Source organism: Microtus pennsylvanicus, chromosome X (genome assembly GCF_037038515.1).
Source record: "Microtus pennsylvanicus isolate mMicPen1 chromosome X, mMicPen1.hap1, whole genome shotgun sequence".
In the NCBI taxonomy this organism is placed as follows: domain Eukaryota; kingdom Metazoa; phylum Chordata; class Mammalia; order Rodentia; family Cricetidae; genus Microtus; species Microtus pennsylvanicus.
The window spans coordinates 26,581,043-26,606,646 of record NC_134601.1 but is presented as its reverse complement, the minus strand read 5'-3'; the positions used below and the strand labels follow the sequence as shown (position 1 = coordinate 26,606,646).

Sequence of the window (25,604 nt, the reverse complement as noted above, 5' to 3'; positions counted from 1 at the left end):
TCTCTAGTGAGCATTGTTTAAAAGATGCTAAATTTCTTTGTTTCTTCAAAAATTTCCATGTTCATTCAGCGTCATTCTTTAGGGGTGATAGTTTGAAAGCTCATGCCAGTCCAGGAACTGGCCACTGTTTCTGAAGAGAGCTAGATACATGTTTTAGGCTTTTGCAAGCTATTTGGTCTCCATTCCAGCTACTCAAGTTCACCATAGCACAACGAAAACATCCATAGACGATATGGAAAAGAGTAGACATCCCAATCCCACTTTATTTATAGCCAATGACATTTGAGTTTCGTATATGTAATTTTTATGTCACAATATGTTATTCTTTTGATGTTTTCAAGCATTTAAAGTGAAAACCAAAAAGCAAACACTCTGAGTTTTGAGGACATGCCAATCTGGTGATGAGCCAGGTGTGGGCCATGGGCCTCAGGTGGCTGATCCTTCTCATTAGCATCAGATGCATGCCTCAGATTGGCCACTCTGAAAACAAGCTAGATACTACTAGTTGTATTAATTTAAAATGAAAATAGGTGAGTACAAGACACTCGATATGTCCATATTATTTCCTACCCCTTCCCTACACTTTTCCCAGCTCCTCCATATTCCTTGCTTGTTTTTTCTTCTAGGTGTCTTGGTTGGGGCTGAACATGTTTCTGTTTGTGTATTCCTTCCTGAATTATGAGCAGTCTGACAAGTACTATTACACAAGACAAATTCTTGGGGTGAGTAGTGGACTTTGATTTTTGTTTCCCTTTTTTAGATGTATTTTTGCTATGTGACCCATGATGGCCTAGCTCTCGCAATCCTCGTACCTTAACTTCCCAAACAGCTTGTTATGTATGTATGTATGTATGTATGTATGTATGTATGTATGTATATGATTATAGGCATGTGCCACCAGGCCTGGCTAATGTTTTCTTTTCTTGTTGATGTTGTTTCTTAAAATCTTCCATTTGTGGTCCTTTCTGACCCAGCTCTTTGATTATTTTCTGGGGGCTTGTTTACCAGGGGAAAAATACAGATGCTCATTCAAAGTTGAATTTCAAATAAATGATGCTCCAATTATACACATAAGTATACAAAAATATTCACTTTCACTTTTTTGAGACAAGGTTTCATCTGCCTCTCGGCCTCCAGAAACCTGAGATTCAGGGTGTGTAGCACCATGGCTGTCTTCATAGGAAGTTCTAATTTAAGTCAACATGCAGTACTTTTATTTGCTATGTCTGATAGTGGGTATACTCTTTCAGGGCCAATAAAGAAAATATGAGCTGAGGAAAACTATTAGCCAGTGACTCACAACTGGTTTTCCAAAGTTCATGTGAGCCTACAGGGAGCCAGGAGGCTAACTAGACAGAATTCCTGCCTCTGCTTCCACTGTGGCCAGAGCAGTCTTCACCTGTGTATGATTTTAAGAGCTTGCTGAATCTAAACATAAATTGTAGAACACTTGTCTGGTATGCTCAAGCCTGCATTCAATTCCCAGCACTGGAAAATGTTCTGAGTGTTCTGAACATATTAAGGAATAAATAAAAACAAAAAAGAAAACAGAGAAATTAAAAAGGAAATCTTGGTTGTGGCTTGCAAGATGAGTTGACAGGTAAAGGCAATTGCCACTAAGTCAGATTACCTGAGTTTGCTACCTGGGACTCTCACATAGTAGCAGGAAAGAACCACCTCCTGCTAGCTGTCCTCTGATTTTCACAGCACACACACACACACGCATGCACACACACGCACACACACACGCACACACGCGCACACACACGCACACACACGCACACACACATGCACACGCACACACGCACGCACACACATGCACGCACACACGTGCACACACGCACGCGCACATGCACACACGCGCACACACACGCACATACACACGCACACACGCACACACACGCACGCACACGCACGCATCCACACACACGCGCACACACACGCACACACACGCACAGGCACGCACACACACACGCACGCACACACGCACATGCACACACACGCACAGGCACACACACACGCACAGGCACGCACACACGCACACACACACACGCACAGGAACGCACACACACACGCACACACGCACGCACACACGCGCACACACACACGCACACACACGCACGCACACACACATGCACACACACGCGCGCGCACACACACGCACGCACACACGCACGCACGCGCACACACACGCACACACACGCGCGCACACACACGCACACACAGAAATAAATGTAATTAAAAATTAAAGGAAAACTTCAAAACCATTGCTATGGTTTAGTGCCTCCTTGTGAAAATGAGGAATAAATACCTAGCGTGTTCAGAGGATAAAAGGGAGGCTTACATTGCTGCAGAACTCAGGGCCTACTGACACGCTGGAACATCTCAGGGATGAACAGAGATGAGAAGGCTGGAAAGGGTCGGTCAAGTACAGAAAAGGGGGTGAGACTTAGCTGAGTGCACTGGCTTGGAGGTGACAGTTGCTACCTGGGGTGGTGTGCCTAGGCCCTACCTGGTTAGGACAGCAAATTCGCTTTCCACTTCTCTGTACTGTGGAGTAACAGACAGGGGATTGGTTACAACACTTTCATCTTGGCCGAGCTTATTTCAGTAGCTTTCCACAAAGACTCACTCTATGTTCGTATTTAAAGGCAGTTCTCCTTGGCAAAAAAACCTTTCTCGTCATAATCAAAGGGCACATGTTGAGATCACAATGAATTTGAATGTTCTGTTCATTGCTTATTCCACTCTGCTGTTTTCTATTTTAAAAGTGCGTTCTCCATTTCCTTTTAGAAGCTAAAACTCCAAAGGAAGTGTTAATTTGTCCAAAAATAGCTTTATATTAATAGAACGATGCAATAAATATGACTAGTTATTAAGAACTTGCTTACTTCATGACCAAAGAGTTCATTGCCGAGAAATGAATCACACTGATATCCTGGGGATGTTTCAATTTTTAAAGCCTTATTTAAAAATGAATTATGGGCATGGAGAACCACTCAGGAATTCCATAAAAAGACTCAAATGGAAACCGTGATATATACACAAAGTATCTGGAGGGTATGTATGAATGTATGGATGTATGTAAAAATTTTAAATAAGATAAAATTTTTTCTAAAAGGTCCCGGCAAGACATTATGAACCAAGGAGCCTCTAAAGATGCCCTTGTGTTTGTCGTCTGTTGACCATCGGCTGCTGGGCATGCAGCCTACACAATAACAGCACTTTCTTTCCCTAGTGAGGGAAACAATTTTCTTTTGCAAGTGGTTATCAATCTCAGAAAGTCGCTGGGTTAGGGATAAGGGCTTGTGTCCACTTCTCCTCCCAGCTCCATGACCCCATCTGATAGGGACCCATGTAGGCCTTTGCATGATGCCTCAGTCTCAGTGAGTTTGTGTGTGCATTGGTCCTACCGTGTTTAGAAGGCCTTGTTTCCTTGGTCCTCCACCCCCTCTGGCTCTCACATTCTTTCTGCTTCCTCTTTTGCAGGGTTCCCTGAGCCCTGAGGGGAGGGATTTGATGGAGACACCCCATTTAGGATCAAGTGTTCTCAGTCTCTGTTTCTTGTGCCTTTTCTTGGGTTCTCTTTCTTCTGTTTGTTTTGTGCTATTCCATTGTATAGTGTTTGGTTTATATTGCTATTATATTATATTTTCACTTAGAAGCCTGCTTAGTTTCTAATGAGAGGCAGAAAGGAGTGGATTTGCAGGCAAGAGCTGGGAGGAATAGGGGAAACTGTAACAGGGATATAGTATATATGAGAAAAAAATCTATTTTCTTTTTTTTAATTCAATTTATTTATATTTTATATATGAATGTTCTGCATATATGCCTGCATGCCAGAAGAGGGCACTAGATCTCATTACAGATGGTTGTGAGTCCCATGTGGTTGCTGGGAACTGAACTCAGGACCTCTGGAAGAGCAGCCAGTGCTCTTAACCATTGAACCATCTCTCCAGCCCCAGGGGAAAAAAATTTATTTTCAATCTAAGAAAAACAATGGAAATGAATTATAAATGATGCTGCTGTCAGTGAGATCAAAGTGTGTCAGTAACAAGCCCTTTGCTCCCACTCCCCAGAGACGAGCACTGCTAATAGATCACTGCATGTGTTAAACAGTCACACTGCATCAGGCAGAAATTTTGTTTCTTTTCCAAGGTAGGTAATATTGTTCATTTACTTTTTAAATTTTAATATAGTGAAAGTTGTTCTTTTTAAGCATATATGTCTACAAATACAGTGGGACTCCCACATTTTTTTAAATCAGTCAAAAAGGGGACCACAGTACAGAAAGTGTATGGAAATCACTTCCTACACTCAATATGTTTTTGATATCTTTTTATGTGATTGTAGTAGAGCCAGTTCATCCCAGCGCTGTATTCAAGGATCTCAAGCTGGTATTTTGAAATTCACCGTGTTTACATTTTCCAAATAGGCAGATGCTTGAAATGGAGAGGCTCCATTTAATAGACATAAACAGTTTGTGGTCTGTTAGCAGAGGGAGAGGCAAACAAAGTGAATGTACACACAACAAAAGGCGTTCTTCCAATCATTAAGATGAAACAGAATTAGATTATTTGCAGAAAAATGGATGCTACTGAAGATAAATATATTAAGTGAATCAAATCAGCCCCGGAAAAGCAAATATGTTGTTTTCTTTAAATGGCAGGTCTCAAGTTTCATATGGAGAAATAAAAGCGTCCATGTGTATATGACAGGAGAGTAGAAGTAAACCGGTTGGGGGCAAAGATTGTTAAAAGGCAGGTGTTGTAAGGGGCGAGGAGTGGGCTGCGTCCTGTCCCCTTGCCTGGCTAGCTTAACCCCCCGAAATAACCACACAGAAATTGTATTAATTAAATTACTGCCTGGCCCATTATCTCTAGCCTCTTATTGGCTAACTCTCACATATTAGTTTAACCCATTCCCATTAATATGTATCGCCACTTGACTGTGGCTTACTGGCATGAGTCTAACCAGCGTCCTTCTTGGGCAGGAGAACCATGGTGTCTGCTTGTTTCTGCTTTTTTCCTCCCAGAATTCTGTTTTGTTTTCCCCGCCTATCTAAGTTCCTGCCCTATCAAAAGGCTGAAGCAGTTTCTTTAACAACCAATGAAGGCAACACAAATACAGAAGTCTGGGGTGTGAGAAAAAGCAGGGTAAGGGGGTGTGGGTGGCAATATGATCAACATACAATATATGTGCACAAAAGAAAACTTTAAAATTATCAAGTTTAAGTTTTAAAAGCTGGCTATTTTAAAATATCTACAATGCCTATACCACTGCTTTTCATGTTTGAAGAGAATATCAGACCTTTATATTGATAGATCATAATTGATTGATTGAGTCATTACATAGGATAATTTGAAAATTCATGATCATCTTGGGAGAATACTATGAATCATTGCAAATAAGGAGCAGAGGGAGGAGCTTAAAGCCACAGTAAATGAGGCCTTACTGACCACAAGATTTCAATACCACTGGTTGATATAGGGAGATGAATATACATTGGGATAGCTCCATGTTCTGCAATAGGGTGAAATAAAAGTTGTTTTTGTTTGCTTCTTTCTAAAAAGAATTTGTCTTGGATGAGTAACTACCACAGAATGTGGAGATGTGACATTATAGTCCAGTATTTTCAATTTACTTGCCAATTATAATCATAGCTTCCAGAATCCTATGTGACTCAAATAGGTACACAGTGGGAGCCAATGTGGAAATGTAAGATCTTTTTGATGAGCAGAGACAATTTCGTCTGCAATGGAACAGGCTGTCTCTACCCAAACCAGCCAGCGTGTGACTCAACAGGGGCAAGAACATGGGCCACGAGAAGAGTCTGAAATGGAAACCAGCAGGACAGCTCTTGTTCACCGTGCTGCCTACGCTGAAAGCCAGCATGGACACTAAGCAGTCTTGACCTGGCTTGCTTCACTGAAGTCACACTGTCCTGGGCTTAGATTGTATAGAAAAAAGGATTTATTTTTAATAGTTGACTACATTTCTTCCTCCCTCCCTCCCTCTCTTTCTTTTTCAAGTTACTATATAAATAAGGAAAGGGTTTCTACTATGGCATTTTTGTGCAATTTTACTTTGTTCTTACTCATCTTCCCCTGGCAGAGCCTTCCCCAATCTCCCCAAAGCCCAACTTGCTGCTTCCCCCTTTTGAAATATTTCCTCTTCTGCTTTCATGTCACATATAATCCATTACTTTCTCAATTTTTTTCCTTTTACCTTCCTTAATATCTCCTCCTCTCCTCCCATGGTCCTGTTTCCACTTCCGGGGCCTGCATGCCCACAGACAGACTGATGACACAGACAGGCACATGAATGCTCCAACACGAGTCTCTTCTCTCTTTCCACCACAAGTGTCCTGGAAATCAAACCCAGATTGACAGCAAGCACCTTTACCACTAGAGCCATCTCACTAGTCCCCGAGAAACCTTTTAATTTTCTTCAATCCCACTTTTAAAATCTTGGGTTTATGGCCTCAGTTATTGGAGTTCTTTTTTTCCAGAAAGCCCATGCTTATATTTTGAAGTCTTCCACATTCCAAGTTTGAGGCCTTAAATTCAGGTCTCTAATCCATTTTGAATTGATATTTTTGCACAGAGTAAGTTATATGGATTTAGTTTCTTCCTTCAACAGATATATATCCATTTCATCAGCACCATCTGGCTGGCTTTCCCCCCAATATCTGTTTTTGACACTGTTGTCAGATATTAGGTACAGGTAGCTGTATGAGTGTATTTCTAAGCCCTTGTAGGCAGAGACTGCTTGCTCATTTCCCAAATACTCTGACCCAAATAATCACACAGAAACTATATTAATTACGATACTGTTTGGCCAATAGCTTAGGCATAGTCTTAGCTAACTCTTACATCTTAAATTAACCCATTCTATTAATCTGTGTATCACCATGAGGATGTGGCCTACTGGTAAGATTCTGGCTGGTGGCTGGCGTCTTTCTCCTTTGGCAGCTACCTGGTGTCTCCCTGACTCTGCCTACTTTATCTCTCTATCTCTGTTTGGATTTCCCACCTGGCTTTACTCCACTAAGTCATTGGCTGAAACAGCTTCTTTAGTAACCAATGGTAATAAAACATATTCATAGCATACAGAGGGGAATCCCACATAATCTCCCCTTTTCTGTCTAAATAAAAAGGAAGGTTTGAACTTTAACATAGTAAAATTACATACAACAAAACAGTTATCAAGCAAGAATTATAGTTACAACATTTATATCTACTTTATATTTTATCATAACTAAGAAAAACTGTGATTATAACTATCTTTTCTTCAATTCCATTAAAGACCCCAGAAGGATATAATATTACCTAAGTTAACAGGAAGTGTATGCAACTTCCAAAACTCTAGAATTGACAGAGACATCTCACTGCCTGGATAGTCACCCAAAGTTCTTCTGTAACATTGGGGTATCCATCTTCAGCCTATAGGCCCATAGTATCCAGCAAACTTTTCCATGAAACAAGAAATTTGAAAGACTGTTTCACCTCTATTGGCAGTTTGCCAGTCACTTTCTTCTGTATCCTGCAGAATGTCTGGTAGACTCTTTAATGAAGCAGGAACCCTGAAGGATTGTCTCACCTTTAGGCAAGTTGAGCAGTCTGTGGGCCCTGCATGTCCAGTTCATACAGCATACCCATCAAGCAGTCTGGGTGGGAGCAGTTTCTTGCCCAAATGGCTAACCAACTCCATAAGGAGCCTCTTCAATGCCCATCATCCTCTTGAAGTAGATTGGTGCTGCCAGAAGCAGATGTATTTCATTGTCATAAAAAATCCCAAGTTCTTAAAACATTTTAAATGCCATATTCTGTTAGTATTTGAAAGATTTGAAGAATACCTATCCATCTGAAATATATCTCTGTATATCTAGAAAACCTAATTAACATGACTACAAGCTTGACTATTATAGATAACCATCTATTAACCTGAATTTCTTATTTATACATTACATTTTTAAATGAACTGTACAAGCCCAATACCTTAATCAAGAGCAGAAATATGCATATAACAAAATTGATCTTAAATTTGTATCAATAAACCAAGATTAATACCAATGCAAAATATTCATCTCTATAGCATATCCCTCTTTAAAGGTAAACAAACATTAAAAAATCATTTAGGGAATTTGGGCATTGTTCTCTAAACCACTTCCTGTTGATTGGGATGCTGTTAATCAGGTCTTTCATGGGGTATCCTGTGTGGTAGGTCCATCTCAACCAGCAGTCCTGAAACTGCCATAGATGTTGGACCGTCTGGGCCATTGCTGCAGGGGGTCTTGTTTGATTAAATCATATTAGCTGGTAAGGAATCCACAGCTTTCTCTCTGTGGAAACAAAAGCAAAACCTCTTTTCCAAAGCAACATATCCTTAGACTCAAATTTTGAAGTCAAGAGCAGCCCATACAATGAAATGTCACTCTGTACTTAGTTTATTCACAGCCAAAAAAATTCAAAGAAAACACAATGATATACATAATCCAGACTCTGTGTATTTTCCATTTTTATGTGGCTTATTTTTCTTTACTCCTTTAATATATGACTATCTGTACTCTGTCTCTTTGAAGACTTTATTTTATTTTTAAAAATGATTTATTTCTTTTTTTTAACTGTCTATACTTCTTTTCTTCTCTCTCCCAAGCCTATGTACATTTTTTTTTAACACACTGTGTCTCATTTAGAGGTCTTTTATGTCTGCATCTGTCCTATTGCATATCTGTAATCATTTTCTGACCAGGAACACTTTTAAAATGGTAAGCATCTTGGTCATGGCATCCCTGGATGCTGGCTCAGCCTCTCTCAGCCTTTCAATATGGTGGCGGTACCTTTATTACCAGCTCTGGGACTGTCAGGTAGGAGACATCCCTGCCACCTCAACTATAGAAAGCAGATAACCCATGCTGCCACCAAGTAACTTGTAGTATGCTGCCCACAAAGCCCATTCAAGTGCTCAGTCTCCTGAATGAGCCAGAGCTGTTTGTGCAACTAGCTCTGGAAGCCTTAAAGATCTGTGCAGTTTTTGCTGCTACCACGGAGTCAGGAAGCCTTCTCTTAAAGAAATCATACCTCTGCTTGCTTCTAACAAACAGAACAAGTCTGAAAAAAAATACAGCTACCAAGAAGTCATGCTTAACTCTGTTCTTTTGTGTCTAGAACTTTCCAAACTCTCTCAGGTTTTATGTGGATGTAGTTGCCTCACTTTGGTGGCCCATTTTGTAGGTGGAGACTGCTTGTTCGTTTCCCAACTGCTCAGACCCAAATAATCACACAGAAACTATATTAATTATGATACTATTTGGCCAATAACTTAGGCATATTTTAGCTAACTCTTATATCTTAAATTAACTCAGGTTTATTAATCTGTATATCACCATGAGGGTGTGGCCTATTGGTAAGGTTCTGGCTGGCGGCTGCCATCTTTCTCCTTTGGCAGCTACATGGTGTCTCCCTGACCCTGCCTACTTTTTCTCTATATCTCTGTTCGGATTTCCCACCTGACTTTACTCTATTAAGCCATTGGCCGAAACAGCTTATTTAATAACTAATGGTAATAAAACATATTCATAGCATACAGAGGGCAATCCCACAACAGGTCCTCTTTTCTATTACATCAGACTATATACTGTTTTATAAAATTATTTACTTTGTATGGGGAGTATACATGCATCTGTGTGTATAGGTGTGAGTACTTCTGTTCTGAAGCCCGGAGCTGTCAGCTCTTCTGCTCTGTAAGTCTCTACATTATTCATTTGAGACGAAGCCTCTCACTGAAAGTGGAGCTAGGCTGGTGGCCAGCAAGCCCTGTGATACTCCTGTCTCCATCCACACTCCTCAAGCATTGTAGTTACAGCTGTTGCTGTCATGCCTGGCTTTATACATAGGTGCTAGAGGTTAGAACTCAGACTCTCATGTTAACGTAACAATGTTCTTACCTGCTTCACCATCTCCCCATCCCTTTGTATGTATTTTTATGACATTACCATGCCATTCTGTTGTTATGGTTCTCTTGTATTAATTTGAGATTCGGTTTTGTAATACTTATACCATTATTCTTTCTGCTAAGGATTTCTTTGGTTATTCAGGGTCCTTTTGTATTTCCATATGAAGTTTAGGGTATTTTTTTCTAGTTCTGTGAAGAATGTCATTGGAACTGTGAGGGGAATTGCATTGAATCTGTAGACTACTTTCATTAATATAACCATTTTAACAATATTGATTTTTCCAATCCATGAGCATAAGAAGTGTGCCTTAATAATTGTTTTAAAATACTAAGAAATCGTGCATTCTCACCCATAGTTGTCTTTTTAGTTGTTTATAGGCACACATGTAAGACTCATAAATTTGCTTAATTGCAATGAAAAATAGCCTGACTCTTCCCCTACCCAATTACTACTATAAGATTGTCGTAATTTATAGATAGCAGTCCAAAAACAAAAAGCAACTTGGAGACCAGTTGTATAGAATTTGAGAGGTTGACTTTAGCTGCCATGACTGCCTAGACATTTTGCTGTTCTTATTTTATGCTCCCTGGTCACTCAAGGAAATCATCTTAAAGCTCTTCACTTAGAAATTACACTTTCTCGGGGAACTGTGCTTACCTGGCATGCAAACGGCCCTGTGTCCCATGCCCAGAGCTGAGCAAAGAAAGGCTTTCCCTTCTATCTCTAGCTATATTTAATAGTTCTCCAAGCGTTCCATTTTAAAGATATCACATACAGCTGGTTAAATTTTTATTTTCTAAACAAGTATTGCTTTCTTAAATTTTCAACATTAGAAAATGTGGAAAAGAGAATAAAAAAGTCATCAACCATAATTGTATCTTTAAATATAAGCTTTAGTTAATAATATATAAAAGTATATATGATCTCCAAGCTATTTTATAAAGGGCAAACAATAAAAGTATAATTAAATGCATGAAATAAAAATATCTTCTGCAAACTATTACATTCATAGATTGTATTTGCTAATGCAGAATTACTGAACCTTGTTCTTGTTCACATTAGTAAATAAATCACCCAACATTTCCAAACCACTGTCATGAGAATTCCTCAATTCCAGTAAGTTCAGCCCATTGTCTCTCTTTGGCAGAGGGACTGGCCTGGTATGCTGGTTGCTGAGAGAGAGTGACTGAGAGAGGCAGGAAACCGCCCCTTAATGTCCATTTGCTCATCCTAGAAAAGTAGACTGGACCAGTCCTCACCTGCTGGATGCTGAGATAAAGTAGCAGTCTCTTTTTTCTCCTCTATTCCAGACCGCCTTGGCCTTTGCCAGAGCCTCTGCTTTCTGCTTGAATTTTAACAGCATGATGATCCTGATTCCTGTGTGTCGCAATCTGCTGTCCTTCCTGAGGGGCACCTGCTCAGTGAGTTCCCGCTGTGTTCAGTTCAGCTTTCACATTAAAGGAAGAGTCCCTTGGAATGGAAGCCAGAGGTCTCCTTTGGTAGATGGCGATGGTTGGGTACTGGAATGCTGTGGTTAAGGCAGGCATGTTGGTGGGAATTAGTGAATTTCATAAGACTGACTGGTGACACCTGACCAGGATGACTTTGCATTTCTAGTTTTGCAACCACTCACTGAGAAAGCCATTGGATCACAACCTCCTCTTCCATAAGCTGGTGGCATATACGATCTGCATATTCACAGGTAATGTGGCAAAAGATGCAACCATGGACAACAGGTGATCAGGGTGCAATGTCATTTGCCTGTGCATATAAACATTAAAAATATTTAATGAGCACCTGGAACTCTTTATGAGACACTTTTTAGAACCATATTCGTGGAGTATATAATCTGTTCCTTTGGGAACTGAGTGGATGGTGGTGGGAGGTCTTGGGTATATACTGTGGACTCTGCATTCTGCTAGGCATTATAGGTGGGAGTCTCCTATTTCAGTGGGATATGGTTACCATAATGTTCCTGACACCTCCCATCTTTCCACTTAGCTATTCATGTCATTGCACACCTATTTAACTTTGAACGCTACAGTAGAAGCCAGCAGGCCATGGATGGATCGCTTGCCTTTGTTCTCTCCAACCTCTCTCGTCATGAGAAAGAAAAGGATTCTTGGCTAAATCCCATCCAGTCTCCAAACACGGTGAGGTGATTTGATGCAAAAGCGTGGGTATCTGGTCATGATCAGGGAGATCATGGTATTCTTCGTGGATTTTGTGGCCAGGCTGACATTTCTCCTTTCACAGACAGCAATGCATGCAACGTTTACCAGTGTTGCTGGCCTTACTGGAGTGATTGCCACAACAGCCTTGGTTCTCATGGTAACATCAGCTATGGAGTTTATCCGCAGGAATTATTTTGAGCTCTTCTGGTATACGCATCACCTTTTTATCGTCTATATCATCTGCTTAGGGATCCACGGCCTGGGGTAAGGTCTTCAGATCCCATTCTCATGCCCACCCCTGTCTTTGGATAATTCATTGTTACAAACTGTCCTACTTTGTGTGTTTCAGTGGAATTGTCCGACGTCAAACGGAGGAAAGCATAGCTGAAAGTCATCCCCACAATTGTTCAAAGTCTTTTCTTGAGTGGGATAAGTATGAATGGAGTTGCAGACGTCCTCACTTTGTGGGGCACCCCCCTGAGGTAAGAATGCCATGGAAGAAGGGCTGTCTCCTATTTCACAGTTACCCTTGTTAGTATTGTCATTATTATTTGCTCTTGGTTCCTTCCTATGAAAGATATCTATAATTTTCCAAAAAAAAAAAATCATCTGCAACAGGCAATTACAGGGACTCTTGAGAAAGAAAGAAATTGCTACAGCATGTAGCAACCATTAATTGCTGCATGCTGTGTGGCCTCTCTATAGAAGTAAAGTTATTGATAATATTTACTGTGTCCCAGTTTTGCTGTTTGAGATAAATGATCTCTGAGGTAAGCACTTCTTTTATCTCCGTCTTGGGACAAAAAAATCTGTAAGATGATGTGAATTCGGGCTGGAGAGATGGCTCAGAGGTTAAGTGCATTGCCTGTTCTTCCAAAGGTCCTGAGTTCAATTCCCAGCAACCACATGGTGGCTCACAACCATCTGTAATGAGGTCTGGTGCCCTCTTCTGGCCTGCAGACATACACACAGACAGAATATTGTATATATAATAAATAAATATAAAAAAAGATTATGTGAAGTCATCATCAGTAATTAATGGAGCTTTCCTTCAAGTCTAGGATTTTTACAAACCCAAAGATGAAACCCTTGACCACTGTATTGTTCCAAAAGTTCAGCTGATAAATCCCCGTCAAATTTTCATGGAGTAAAATCAAAACATCCTTGAAGCAGGCTATCTTTAATGGTACAGCATGCTTGACAAGTACTGTTTCACAGTTTTTATGAAGGCATGCAAAGTTCTTGTCCACAGACATAAGGATGAGTTCAGATCCTCAGCACCCACAGAAAAAGTGGGGCAGAGCTGCATGCACTTAAAATCCCAGCACGGTGGAGGCAGAGACAAGATGATACCTTGGTGGCCTGTCCGTCTAGTCAAACTGAAAAGTTTCAAATTTGGCGAGAGACTTACAAACAGTAAGGTGGAAAATAATTTCTGGCCACCACATGCCTATGCATGTGCAAATGTGTGCTTGCATGTATGTATACACACCCACACACACACCACACATGTACACATGTGTGCTTGCATGCATGTATACAAACCACACACATACCACACATGTGCACATGTGTGCTTGTACGCATGTATACACACCCCCCCCCACATACCACACATGTGTGCTTGCACGCATGTATACACACCCCACACATACCACACATGTGTGCTTTCACACATGTATACACATCCCATCACATACCACACATGTGCACATATGTGCTTACACGTGTGTATACACACCCACACACATACCACACATGTGCACATGTGTGCTTGCACGCATGTATACATACACACAGATACCACACATGTGCACATGTGTGCTTGCACGTGTGTGTACACACACACCACACATGTGTGCTTGCACGCATGTATACACACCCACACATACCACACATGTGCACATGTGTGCTTGCACGCATATATACACACCCACACACAGCACACATGTGCACATGTATGCTTGCACGCATGTATACATACACATACCACACATGTGCACATGTGTGCTTGGTGTGTGTATACACACCCACACACATACCACACATGTGCACATGTGTGCTTGCACGCGTGTATACACACCCACACACATACCACACATGTGCACATGTGTGCTTGTACGCGTATATATACACACATACCACTCATGTGTGCTTGCACACATGTATACACACCCACACACATACCACACATGTGCACATGTGTGCTTGCACGCGTGTATACACACACCCACACACATACCACACATGTGTACTTGCACGCATGTATATACACCCAACACACATACCACACATGTGTGCTTACACGCATGTATAGACACACCCACACACCCATACCACACATGTGTGCTTGCGCGCATGTATACACACCCACACACATACCACACATGTGCACATGTGTGCTTGCACGCATGTATACACACCCACACACATACCACACATGTGTGCTTGCACGCGTGTATACACCCCAAACACATACCACACATGTGTGCTTGCACACGTGTGTATACACCCACACACACCACACATGTGTGCTTACACGCGTGTATACACACCCACACTTACCACACATGTGTGCTTACACGCATGTATACACACCCACACATACCACACATGCGTGCTTGCACGCATGTATACACCTCACACACATACCAGACATGTGTGGTTACACGCATGTATACACACCCCACACACATGTGCACATGTATGCTTGCACGCATGTATACACACCCCACACACATGTGCACATGTATGCTTGCACGCATGTATACACACATGGCACACATGTGTGCTTGCACGCGTGAATACACACCCCACACACATACCACACATGTGTGCTTACACACACGTACACCCCCCACACATACCACACATGTGCACATGTGTGCTTGCACATGTGTATACACACCCACACACATACCACACACGTGCACATGTGTGCTTGCACGCATGTATACACACCCACACACATACCACACATGTGTGCTTGCACGCATGTATACACTCCACACATATACCATACATGTGTGCTTGCACACGTGTATACACACCCACACACATACCACACATGTGTGCTTGCACGCATGTATACACCCCCCACACATACCATACATGTGTGCTTGCACACGTGTATACACACCCACACACATACCACACATGTGTGCTTACACGCATGTATACACACCCCACACACATACCACACATGTGTGCTTACATGCATGTATACACACCCACACACACCACACATGTGCACATGTGTGTTTGCACGCATGTATACACACCCCACACATACCACACATTTGCACCTGTGTGCTTGCACGCATGTATACACACCACACACATACCACACATTTGCACCTGTGTGCTTGCACGCATGTATACACACCACACACATACCACACATGTGTGCTTACACGCATTTATACACACCCACACACATACCACACATGTGCACATGTGTGCTTGCACGCGTGAATACACACCCCACACACATACCACACATTTGCACATTTGTGCTTGCACGCATGTATACACACCCACACACATACCACACATGTGTGCTTGCACGCATGTATACACACCCCACACACATACCACACAGAGAAACAGAGGCAGAGCAGAGAGACCGAAACAGACAGACAGAGAAACAAAGACGGACCGACAGACCGAGACTGAGTTCCAGGGGCTGTTTACAGCTCAGTGGTGAAGGACACAAGTTCAGATCCTCAGCACCCACAGAAAAAGTTTAACATAGCGCTTGCAATTCTGGCACTGAGGGGCACAGAGACAAGAGGATCAATATATGCACAAAACCTTGGATTTGATTCTCAACGCCACCGAAAATAAATAAATCAATAAAAATAAATAAATAACAAACGCATGGAATTAAGATGTGTATCCTCTGGAAATTATCATAGATGTAGTTTACTTTAGCTTGCTCATAACATTTGCTACATTGAGGAAATTGATGGAACTAGAACAACTTGTGATTCCTCAAAGCACTCTGAGAAGGATTAAATCTTTCAATGATATGCACAGATAAACTCATAGACTATATAATGTGCTATGTAAGAATTAATATTAATAGCTAAGATGTGACTATATGAACTGGTGTTTGCCAATAGCCTGGCATCATGGGAAATCAGGACTACTCCACAAAACACAACCTCTAGTAGCTTGTGTATTTGTTGCTGTTTAATGAGTTCTCTCCTTATCGAAAATCCCAAATGTATCATCTGTGGTTCTGATATAGGGCACCCATGACAAGTCCCTAGCAGATGCCTCTTTCTTTTTATCATCACTAAATATCTTACTGTATGAATTACCCCGACTGCTGGACACATGTTACCAGTATTAGGTTCTATCAAGTAATGGTATAATTAACAGCCTAGTACATGTAGTTAAACATATATATACAAGTAAATTTATGGAATAAACTCCAAGTCTGGCAAATATTGCCTAATCACCCTCTCCAAGTACCTAGAAATGTGTATGTTCTCAGCAGTGCTGCATAGGGTTATTTCTCCATAACCCACTCAATGCATTGTCAGGAGTCTTTTGGGTCCTTACTAATATGTCAAGTAATTTAAAAGTATCTTTTAAAAAGTATCTATCATCTATCTATGTAGTGATAGAACGGCTACAAAGAAGTAGAGAGGCCACAGCGGAGTTCAAGAATTTCGAGGTGACTTTACCGGAAGCAGAGGCAAGGCTGGTGGTATTTCTGCAGAGGGAATCTCTGTGGGAGTCAGCTAATAAATCCTGCAGGAGAGCTATTGAAGAGGGCTCCAGCAAAGCCACAGCATCATAAGTGAGCAGAGCTTCAGCACTGAGTCTATCTGCAGGGGCGAGGTGCAGGACCAGGACCAGGGAGGCTGTGGAGGTCAAGTGCAGGATCAGACCTAGACAGATGAATGGGTGGATGGACAGACAGATGCCTTATAGTAGATCCTATCAACAGTAGGGACTTAACTGAACCAAAGCCTCTGAGACAGTGGGTAGTCCTCTATCTTTTCAGTCCTTTGATGAACATATGAAATGACCAGATGACAGGTTAATGGCGGACCTGCCCTTTCTCTTACACGGGTAGATACTCTGCTCTTTATGGGATCCAGGTGAGGATATTCCTTATCAGTGTATTTTCTCTATGTAGTGCTGGAGACACATTAGATGAATCTATTTTAAGATGTACTTAAATTCAGGAGTTGCTTTGATTGACCATGGAATATCCTGAGTGAGGATGCCAGTTTTGCTACCTAAATGCATTGCTTTGTTTCTTCCACAAATGCTTACAAAAAGACACTCTCGTTTTTCAAGACAGGCTTTCTCTGTGTAACAGCTCTGTCTGTCCTAGAACTCACTTTGTAGACCAAGCTGGCCTCAAACTCACAGAGACCTGTCTGCCTCTGCCTCTCAAGTGCTGAAATTAAATGTGCGTGCCCCTACACCTTGCTATAAAAGATAGTCTTAACACACCCACCATTTAAAAATTAGAAAAATAACATATATTAAAGTTTTAAAAACAAAAATTCATATATTTCTACAACCTGAGATAATACTATCTATATCTTTGGAGTCTTTCCTCTATTGTCAAATATTCCTTTCAAAAATTTGTTTTTAAAACATCTGTATATACCATTTTGGTCATTTTTTTAGTGAATATTTTGGTCACTATAGTTGCCAAGGGCTTTTTGCACACCCTTGCTATTTTTTTTCGATCCCTGTTTTCTAGAAGTAAATTCCAGGATCAAAGAGAGGGACTACTTTGACACTGTTGAGATGGGCTGGCAAATTGCCCCCTAGGCAGAAGCTGTCAACATCCATTAGTTACATATGTGAACACGTGAATTGTCCCAAACCCCGGTCAATTCTGGACATCACTGCTAAAATTTGACTTGTAACTTGACAGACTAAAGTGCTACTGTGTTTTTAAGAAGTCTGCTTACTTTGGGTGTTTTGCGGCGTGTTGGTACCAGCGGCATCAGTCATATACTCCGCCCTCCCTTGATGTTTTGCTACTTTTGTATTTAATCATTTACTTCTCTTGGGCATTTCCTTTTTTCATAATGGGCATCTTTCTTTGATTTTCATTTGTTTTTAATTTTGAGATAGAATTTAAAACACACACATACACACATACCCTTCTGTCTTATTTTTTGTCATTTGCATTTGTTCCCTGATATGACCTGTACATTTCAGGGAGTGCTCTATTTTGTTAATGACATATTGACAAAGAAAACTCTTATTTTGTGTTTGTTTCCATTTTAACCTGTGCTGAAATCAGTGACTCGATAATGATACACAGTAGAGAACTTGATACGCATGTGTTAAATGAAGAACCTCTACAAGAATAAGTCCTAAGGGAGAGCTTTAGGGGTGATTTCACTCTTTACCCTGTCTTTGTGCAGTCTTGGAAGTGGATCCTGGCACCAATCGCTCTATATATCTTTGAAAGGACCCTTCGCTTTTACCGTTCCCAGCAGAAGGTTGTGATTACTAAGGTAAAGAAATATCCACTTTCCATCGCAGTGAGAAAAGCTCTGTTCTACCTGAGTGCAGAACTAAGTTGTCAGATGTTCACCCCCGAAGCCATAAAAATGATGTTGGAAGAAGAAACATGCTTAGTTTCCCCAGTGCTGGACAAAACTGTGGGCAACAGGGCTTTGGCCGGAACCACTAGCATGGGTCTACATTGGAGCGTACAAAGAGGGGACCTGAGCCAGAGCTTACCCACAAATGTCTTTTGTTCTGTGTACATGGTGATTATTTAAAGGGTGGATGGGACTGGGGATGTGGCTTCGTGGTGGAGTGCTTTCTTACTGTGCTCAAGGCCCTGGAATTGTTCTTGTGACCTAAACTAAAATAAAGAGCTGGTTATCAGCCATTTAAGAAACTGGATGGAAGTTTCCCCTTTAAAAGGACACTTCTTAGGGACTGGGGAGATGATTGAGTGGTATTCACAGAAGAAGAGCTGCATCCAGGATTATCATGGTAAGTGAAATAAGCCTGGAAGGCAAATCAATGCCACGTTTTCTTGCACGCTTGGAATAGGAATTTCAATATGAATTAAATATAAATGTATATAGAGTATGAAAGCAACGGAGAACTATGTGGGGGACGAAGAGATTGTGACATGAAAGCAGAATGGTGACTACTTGGGGGAGAAAGGTGTCGCCTAATAAGGGGGCAAGTATGGAGCAGACAAGAGCAAGGTACAGTGATATATATGTGTATATATATTATACATACATATTATATACACACATCACAGTGTATTATATAACACATATATTATATCATATACACATATATCACAGTATGTATCTATATTATATACACATATCACATTATGTATATATAATATGTGTTATATAGTATATACACATATATCAGTGATATACATCATACTTATATGTTATATATCATATACACATATATTACAGTGATATGTATAAATATGTTTCATAATGGCATCCATTATTTTTATGAGAACTAAAGTACAACATTATTAAAGCATTTTTTTTTCCTTCTCTTGAAGTATCAGGAGCCCCGAGAGCACAGAATCTCACTCCCACATTGCAACTATTGTCTGGAGCTAAGTAGTGGCTGCTCCCTTTTAGAGGGGACTTGACCTCTTACCTTACAAGTCAAAAGCACTCATTTAGCGAAATGCCTGCCCTTGCCATGTTCAGAGTTTGCCTCTCATGATCTCTATGCTTCACTCACAGGCTGTCATGCACCCATCTAAAGTGTTGGAACTGCAGATGTGCAAGCGTGGCTTTAGCATGGAAGTGGGACAGTATATATTTGTAAATTGCCCCTCCGTTTCCTTCCTGGAGTGGCATCCCTTTACTCTGACCTCTGCTCCAGAGGAAGAATTTTTCTCCATTCATATCCGAGCAGCAGGGGATTGGACAGAAAATCTCATAAGGACATTTGAACAAAGGCCCTCACCAATGCCCAGGTAGGTCCTTGAGACCTTCAGAGACTCAAAACAGAATGTAGTTTAACCAAAAAGAAAACAACTCCTTTTTGAAGCAGAAGCCTGGTAATCAAGCACATAATTAAACTAAGTGGGCAGGTACCGGCTGGGGAAGCAGCTTGTTTCTGGAAGGATAATTAAGGTTAAGGACTGAGACGAGACTTCATGCGTCTGTTGTCTTCTCTCATTTGGTAGGATTGCAGTGGATGGCCCCTTTGGCACAGTCAGTGAGGATGTTTTCCAGTATGAAGTGGCTGTACTGATTGGGGCAGGGATTGGGGTCACTCCTTTTGCTTCCATCTTGAAATCTATCTGGTACAAATTCCAGCGTGCAGACCACAAACTCAAAACACAAAAGGTATGTTCCCACATGTCATTTTCCTCCTGGCCTGGCCCTGACAGGTTAAGGCCATTGTAGCTTGAGGTCTTACCCTTAATAAGGGGGGCAGGAGAACTTATCTGGAGATAGTTAAGTAGGGTAAGTGTCATTCAGTACCCTTAGACTTAGTCAACAAATATTGATAAGCCTGTGTATATACATATGTATTATATATGTGTGGATGTTACACACACCTGTCATCACCACAGTGTACATTGCGAACGATACATAATAAGGGTATGGGCTATTTTTGCTGATTTCAGATCTATTTCTACTGGATCTGCAGAGAGACAGGTGCTTTTGCCTGGTTCAACAACTTACTGAATTCCCTGGAACAAGAGATGGAGGAATTAGGCAAAATGGATTTCCTAAACTACCGTCTCTTTCTCACTGACTGGGATGGCGACATTGTGAGTTCAATTAAAGCACTGACTCCAATCTCTAAATGTTAAAACAAAATATAATGCATGAATACTAAAATAAGTATTCCTTATCATTTCTTACCTGGCCTCATTCTCACACCAAAGGTTTCAAAGTGGCTGAAGGCAGAAGCAGCTGTCAAACTTGGATTTTCTAATTTTATATTTTTCTGTTTCCAGGCTGGTCATGCAGCATTAAACTTTGACAAAGCCACGGACATCCTGACAGGTCTGAAACAGAAAACCTCCTTTGGGAGACCAATGTGGGACAATGAGTTTTCCAGAATAGCGGCTGCTCACCCCAAGTAAGTACCTCGCCCTCCACTTAACTGAGTCTACAGAGTTAGAATTTTAGTCTATTGAGCACACCTGGGGAAAGAGCCAGAAAGGGCCAGTGAGACAGATTATCAGGTAAGGTGTTTGCCACCAAGACTGATGATCCAGGTTCAGTTCTTGAGACCTCACATGGTAGAAGGTGAGAACAAACTCCCTCCCCTACGTTGTCCTCTGACCTCCACTCTTGAACCATGGCACTATACCCACGTGTTGAGCTCTGACTGACCTACACAGCGCGTGCGCGCGCGCACACACACACACACACACACACACACACACACACACGCACACATATGCATGCACACACACACAAATAAATTTAACAGAAAACTTGAGGACTGAGGAAATTTCATCTGGGATTTTACTAAAATAAGGGTCACAATCTTGCAGTTGAGGAAAACCTGTTCCTTGTTTCCACAAGCATCTGTGCCATGAACAAGGTGAAGATACTCTACCCTTATAGATAGTACTGAACAAAATAGAGCACCAGAGAAATTAACACACATTTTGGGGTTGAGGTGCTCAATAATTTGGGGTACTTTATCTAGTTCACTGACCAACAGAGCTCATTGTTTTGAGACAGTGTTTCATATATCCCAGGCTGGCCTCTACAGATGTGTGTGTATGCATATATATGTATGTACATATATACACATATATGTATGTATATATATACAGATACATGTATACACACATCCTGATATATAGTTGTCTTACTTAGGGTTTTATTGCTGTGAAGAGACACCATGACCACAGCAAGTCTGACTTACACTTTCAGAGGTTCAGTCCATTATCATCATCGTGGGGAACATGGTAGTATGTGGGCGGAAGTGGTGCTGGAGGAGTAGCTGAGAGTCCTACATCTTGCAGGCAACAGGAAATCAACCGAGACACTTGGCGGTATCCTAAGCATAGAAAACCTCAAAGCCTGCCCTCACAGTGGACAATTCCTCCAACAAGGCCATACCCACTCTAACAAAGCCACACCTCCTAAAAGTGACACTCCCTATGCAATTATGAGGGCCAATTACATTCAAACTACAATAGCCAGGAACTGGAGAATAAGGACTCTAACTATATTGCATGTACATAGCAGCATTATTTATAATAGCCCAAAGTGAAAACATCCCAACTTCCAATCATCAGATGTATTGTATGTAGAGGATGGAGTTTTATTTATCTATAAAGAGAAGTACTGACACATGCAATACCGTGGATTAACTTTGAAGATACTAAGCTGAATAAGAGAAACCGGGGGGCGGGGGGCGGGTAAAGATACACCTCCGTGGTGAAGAGTGTTTGCTGTTCTTCCAGAGGACCTGAGTTCAGTTCCCATTGCCCATAAAAGGTGGTTCACAGCTTCCTATAAATCCAGCTCCTGGGAATCTGATATTATACATGCACATGTTACCCCCACATGTATACATTTTTTTAAAAAATGAACATTATTAGAAAGAAAAGGTCACTTGTGGTATGACCTTTCTGTATGTAGAGAAAGTAGATCAGTGATTGTGTAGGGCAGGATGGTACAGCTGGAAGGAAACCAGTGAGTTCTAATGTATGTAACATGAGGAGCTTGCTTGTTGGGGTTTCTGTCCCACCCAGTACCCCACAGCCGGCAAGCCCCCCCTCAAAAAAATCACAGAGATCTCTATAAGTTATAAAGCTGATTGGCCCATTAGCTCAGGCTACTTATTAGCTCTTGTAGCTTATATTAACCCATTATTCTGATCTATTTTTGCCATATGGCTCGGTACCTTTTTCAGCTGGCAGGTCACATCCTGCTTCCTCGGTGATCTGCACAGGACTGGGAGGAATCAACTTCCTCCTTCCCAGAATTCTCCTGTTCTCATTGCATCATTTCTACTCCCTGTCTGGTTTTCCTGCCTATACTTCCTGCCTGGCCAATCAGTGTTTATTTAAAACATGATTGACAGAATACAAACAATTCTCCTGCACCAAATGTAGATGAGGGGGATGGAATTAGTGATGATGGTTGTGTATTAACTTTGTGGTTACACTGTGGTTACGCTAAAAAGCATTAATGGTACAGTTCAAAGGGTGCATTTTATGGTACATGTACTATGCCATAATTAGACTTAAAAAGAGAAGTTGATATCCACAGCATAATTAGGAAGGTTGGCTTTGGCAGAATACCTCCTTCAAAGGCACAGTAAAGTTTGGGGTGGGGATAAGTTCACAAAAGCTTCTTTATATAGCACTTAGCTCATATGCACTTGCTGCAGGACAGGTACTTTTCCATCTATTTCATGTTTGTAATTCTCAGAAGAACCCTGCAAGGTAGGTTCTACTTGTATTCCAGTTCTCTAAAGAGAAAGAGATGACATAGTGACATAGGTGGGATGTCAGAGCTGGACAGGCAGACTGACTCTGCCTGCACTAGCTGAGATAGCTCAACCCTTCCCCCTTAGGGACCTCCATTCGGGAAAAGCCAAAGCCTTGATTATTTGGCAGAAAAGAATTTGAAGACCAACCGAAACGAAGCAAGTTCATGAGTTTAAGTATTTAAACAGAGAATCATATAGGACAAGGGCAGTACATAATCCCAAGACATGGACACAGGCTTCTTAAGAGAGTTGCATCTATGTACTTTCACAATGACAATGTATAATCCTGTCATTGGGTTTAACATTCCCCAGAGGGTATACTTTACATGGTTTAATATGGAAACAAAGCTTAAAATTCAGGGGAGTTAAAAATGAATAAAAGTTTCTTTACTTAAGTGTTATTCTTTTGTGAACGAAGTTGTCAGGTGCTTTTGTGAAGTATGAGATAGGGAAGCCTCTATGGCAAAACTCAGGGTGATGCTCTAGGCCTGAGTAAGCACAGTTCATCGATTTAATTAACATTCTTGTTTGACTTGTCTTTAGAAAAAACCTTGTATTATCTCGGTAGGTCATTTTGGTTTTATCATCTGGGTTGAGGTCTCTTCACTTAGCATCAAAGACAAACTAGATCTCTCCCTGATCGTCCTCTTAATTTCTCCTGTCTTTTTCTCCTGCCCCTGCCCCAAAGCCTATCATTTAACAGCAGTATTGCACAGTATCTTGTGTCTCAATAAAATGGGGGAAGGCTGAGAGCATACTTAAGACTTGGAAACAAAATGTTAAAAAAATTTTTCTTGGAAGGAGGATTTCAACAACTGAATTTAAGTTTTTTTAATCAGAACATATAAATTATATACAATGGGTTTCGTTATATTTTCTTTTTTTTTTTTTTTTTGGTTTTTCGAGACAGGGTTTCTTTGTAGTTTTGGATCCTGTCCCGGAACTAGCTCTCGTCAACCAGGCTGGCCTCAAACTCACAGAGATCTGCCTGTCTCTGCCTCCCAAGTGCTGAGATTAAAGACATGTGCCACCACCACCGAGCTTCATTATATTTTCGTACATGTATATAATGTATTTCAAATATTTTTATTTTTTGGAGTTAAAGTAAGTACATTATTTCCTCCCCCAATTCCTTCCACCTCAAATTCATGGCTATATATATATATATTTCCATATATGTGTGTATATAAACACACATATATGGAAATATATATATATAGCCATGTATTTGGGTATATATATATATTTATATATATATGGGAATATATATATATTTGGGTATATATATATGGGAAAATGTATTCCCATATATGTGTGTATATAAACACACATATATGGGAATACATTTTTTCCTAAAATAATTTATATAAATACCACCTGCTCAGTTTAATGTTAACTTTATGTGTGGTTTTAGGGCCGATCACTTGAATTTCAATCCTATTTACTTCCTATCTTGTGCCCTCCCACTCCTGCTGATACTCATCCCTCTTCCACTTTCATGGGTTCTTTTTCCTCCCTTTTTGGTGACCTAGTAAGTTTAATTAGGGCTGCTTCCAGCATTGGCAAGTTTCCAGTAGCTATAGGACTGAAGAAAATGGTGAAAATGACTCTTTCCCTCAGCAACCATTACTAATAGCTTCTCAGAGAATGGTGGGGGCCATGTGGCCATGTGCACCCCAGCAAAGGACAGAATGATGATGGACCCAGTCACACAGCTCGACATTGCTGGGAGTAGCAGAGGCTGTTCTCCATTTCCACTAACAGCTTTCATTGCATCTGGGTAATTACTGTTGCTCTATTCCTACAGGTCTGTAGTGGGGGTTTTCTTATGCGGCCCTCGGACTTTGGCAAAGAGCCTGCGCAAATGCTGTCAGCGATACTCAAGTCTTGATCCTAGGAAGGTTCAATTCTACTTCAACAAAGAAACTTTCTGAATTACAGAAAGCAGCACAGTAGCCCACTTTCCCACCTTGCAGTCAGCTACTAGATAATACTGTGCCTCTCAAGGA

At 41.1% G+C, this 25,604-nt stretch overlaps 1 protein-coding gene across 3 annotated transcripts in view; it reads left to right on the top strand.

Moving 5' to 3' along the window:
• Window positions 1–25,529, top strand: part of Nox1 (NADPH oxidase 1) — a 28,250-nt gene extending 2,721 nt beyond the window's left edge. The window contains exons 2-13 of one of the 3 annotated variants that reach the window (XM_075957647.1): window positions 627–722; window positions 11,269–11,379; window positions 11,576–11,660; window positions 11,960–12,111; window positions 12,215–12,396; window positions 12,482–12,614; window positions 18,540–18,632; window positions 19,860–20,095; window positions 20,309–20,471; window positions 20,756–20,902; window positions 21,092–21,216; window positions 25,403–25,529. In XM_075957647.1, coding sequence (XP_075813762.1) covers window positions 627–722; window positions 11,269–11,379; window positions 11,576–11,660; window positions 11,960–12,111; window positions 12,215–12,396; window positions 12,482–12,614; window positions 18,540–18,632; window positions 19,860–20,095; window positions 20,309–20,471; window positions 20,756–20,902; window positions 21,092–21,216; window positions 25,403–25,529 — 1,650 coding nt within the window. The remainder of the gene's footprint in view (window positions 1–626; window positions 723–11,268; window positions 11,380–11,575; window positions 11,661–11,959; window positions 12,112–12,214; window positions 12,397–12,481; window positions 12,615–18,539; window positions 18,633–19,859; window positions 20,096–20,308; window positions 20,472–20,755; window positions 20,903–21,091; window positions 21,217–25,402) is intronic. The other 2 variants (XM_075957648.1, XM_075957649.1) reach the window with 2 other exon arrangements.
• Window positions 25,530–25,604: the final 75 nt, after the last annotated feature.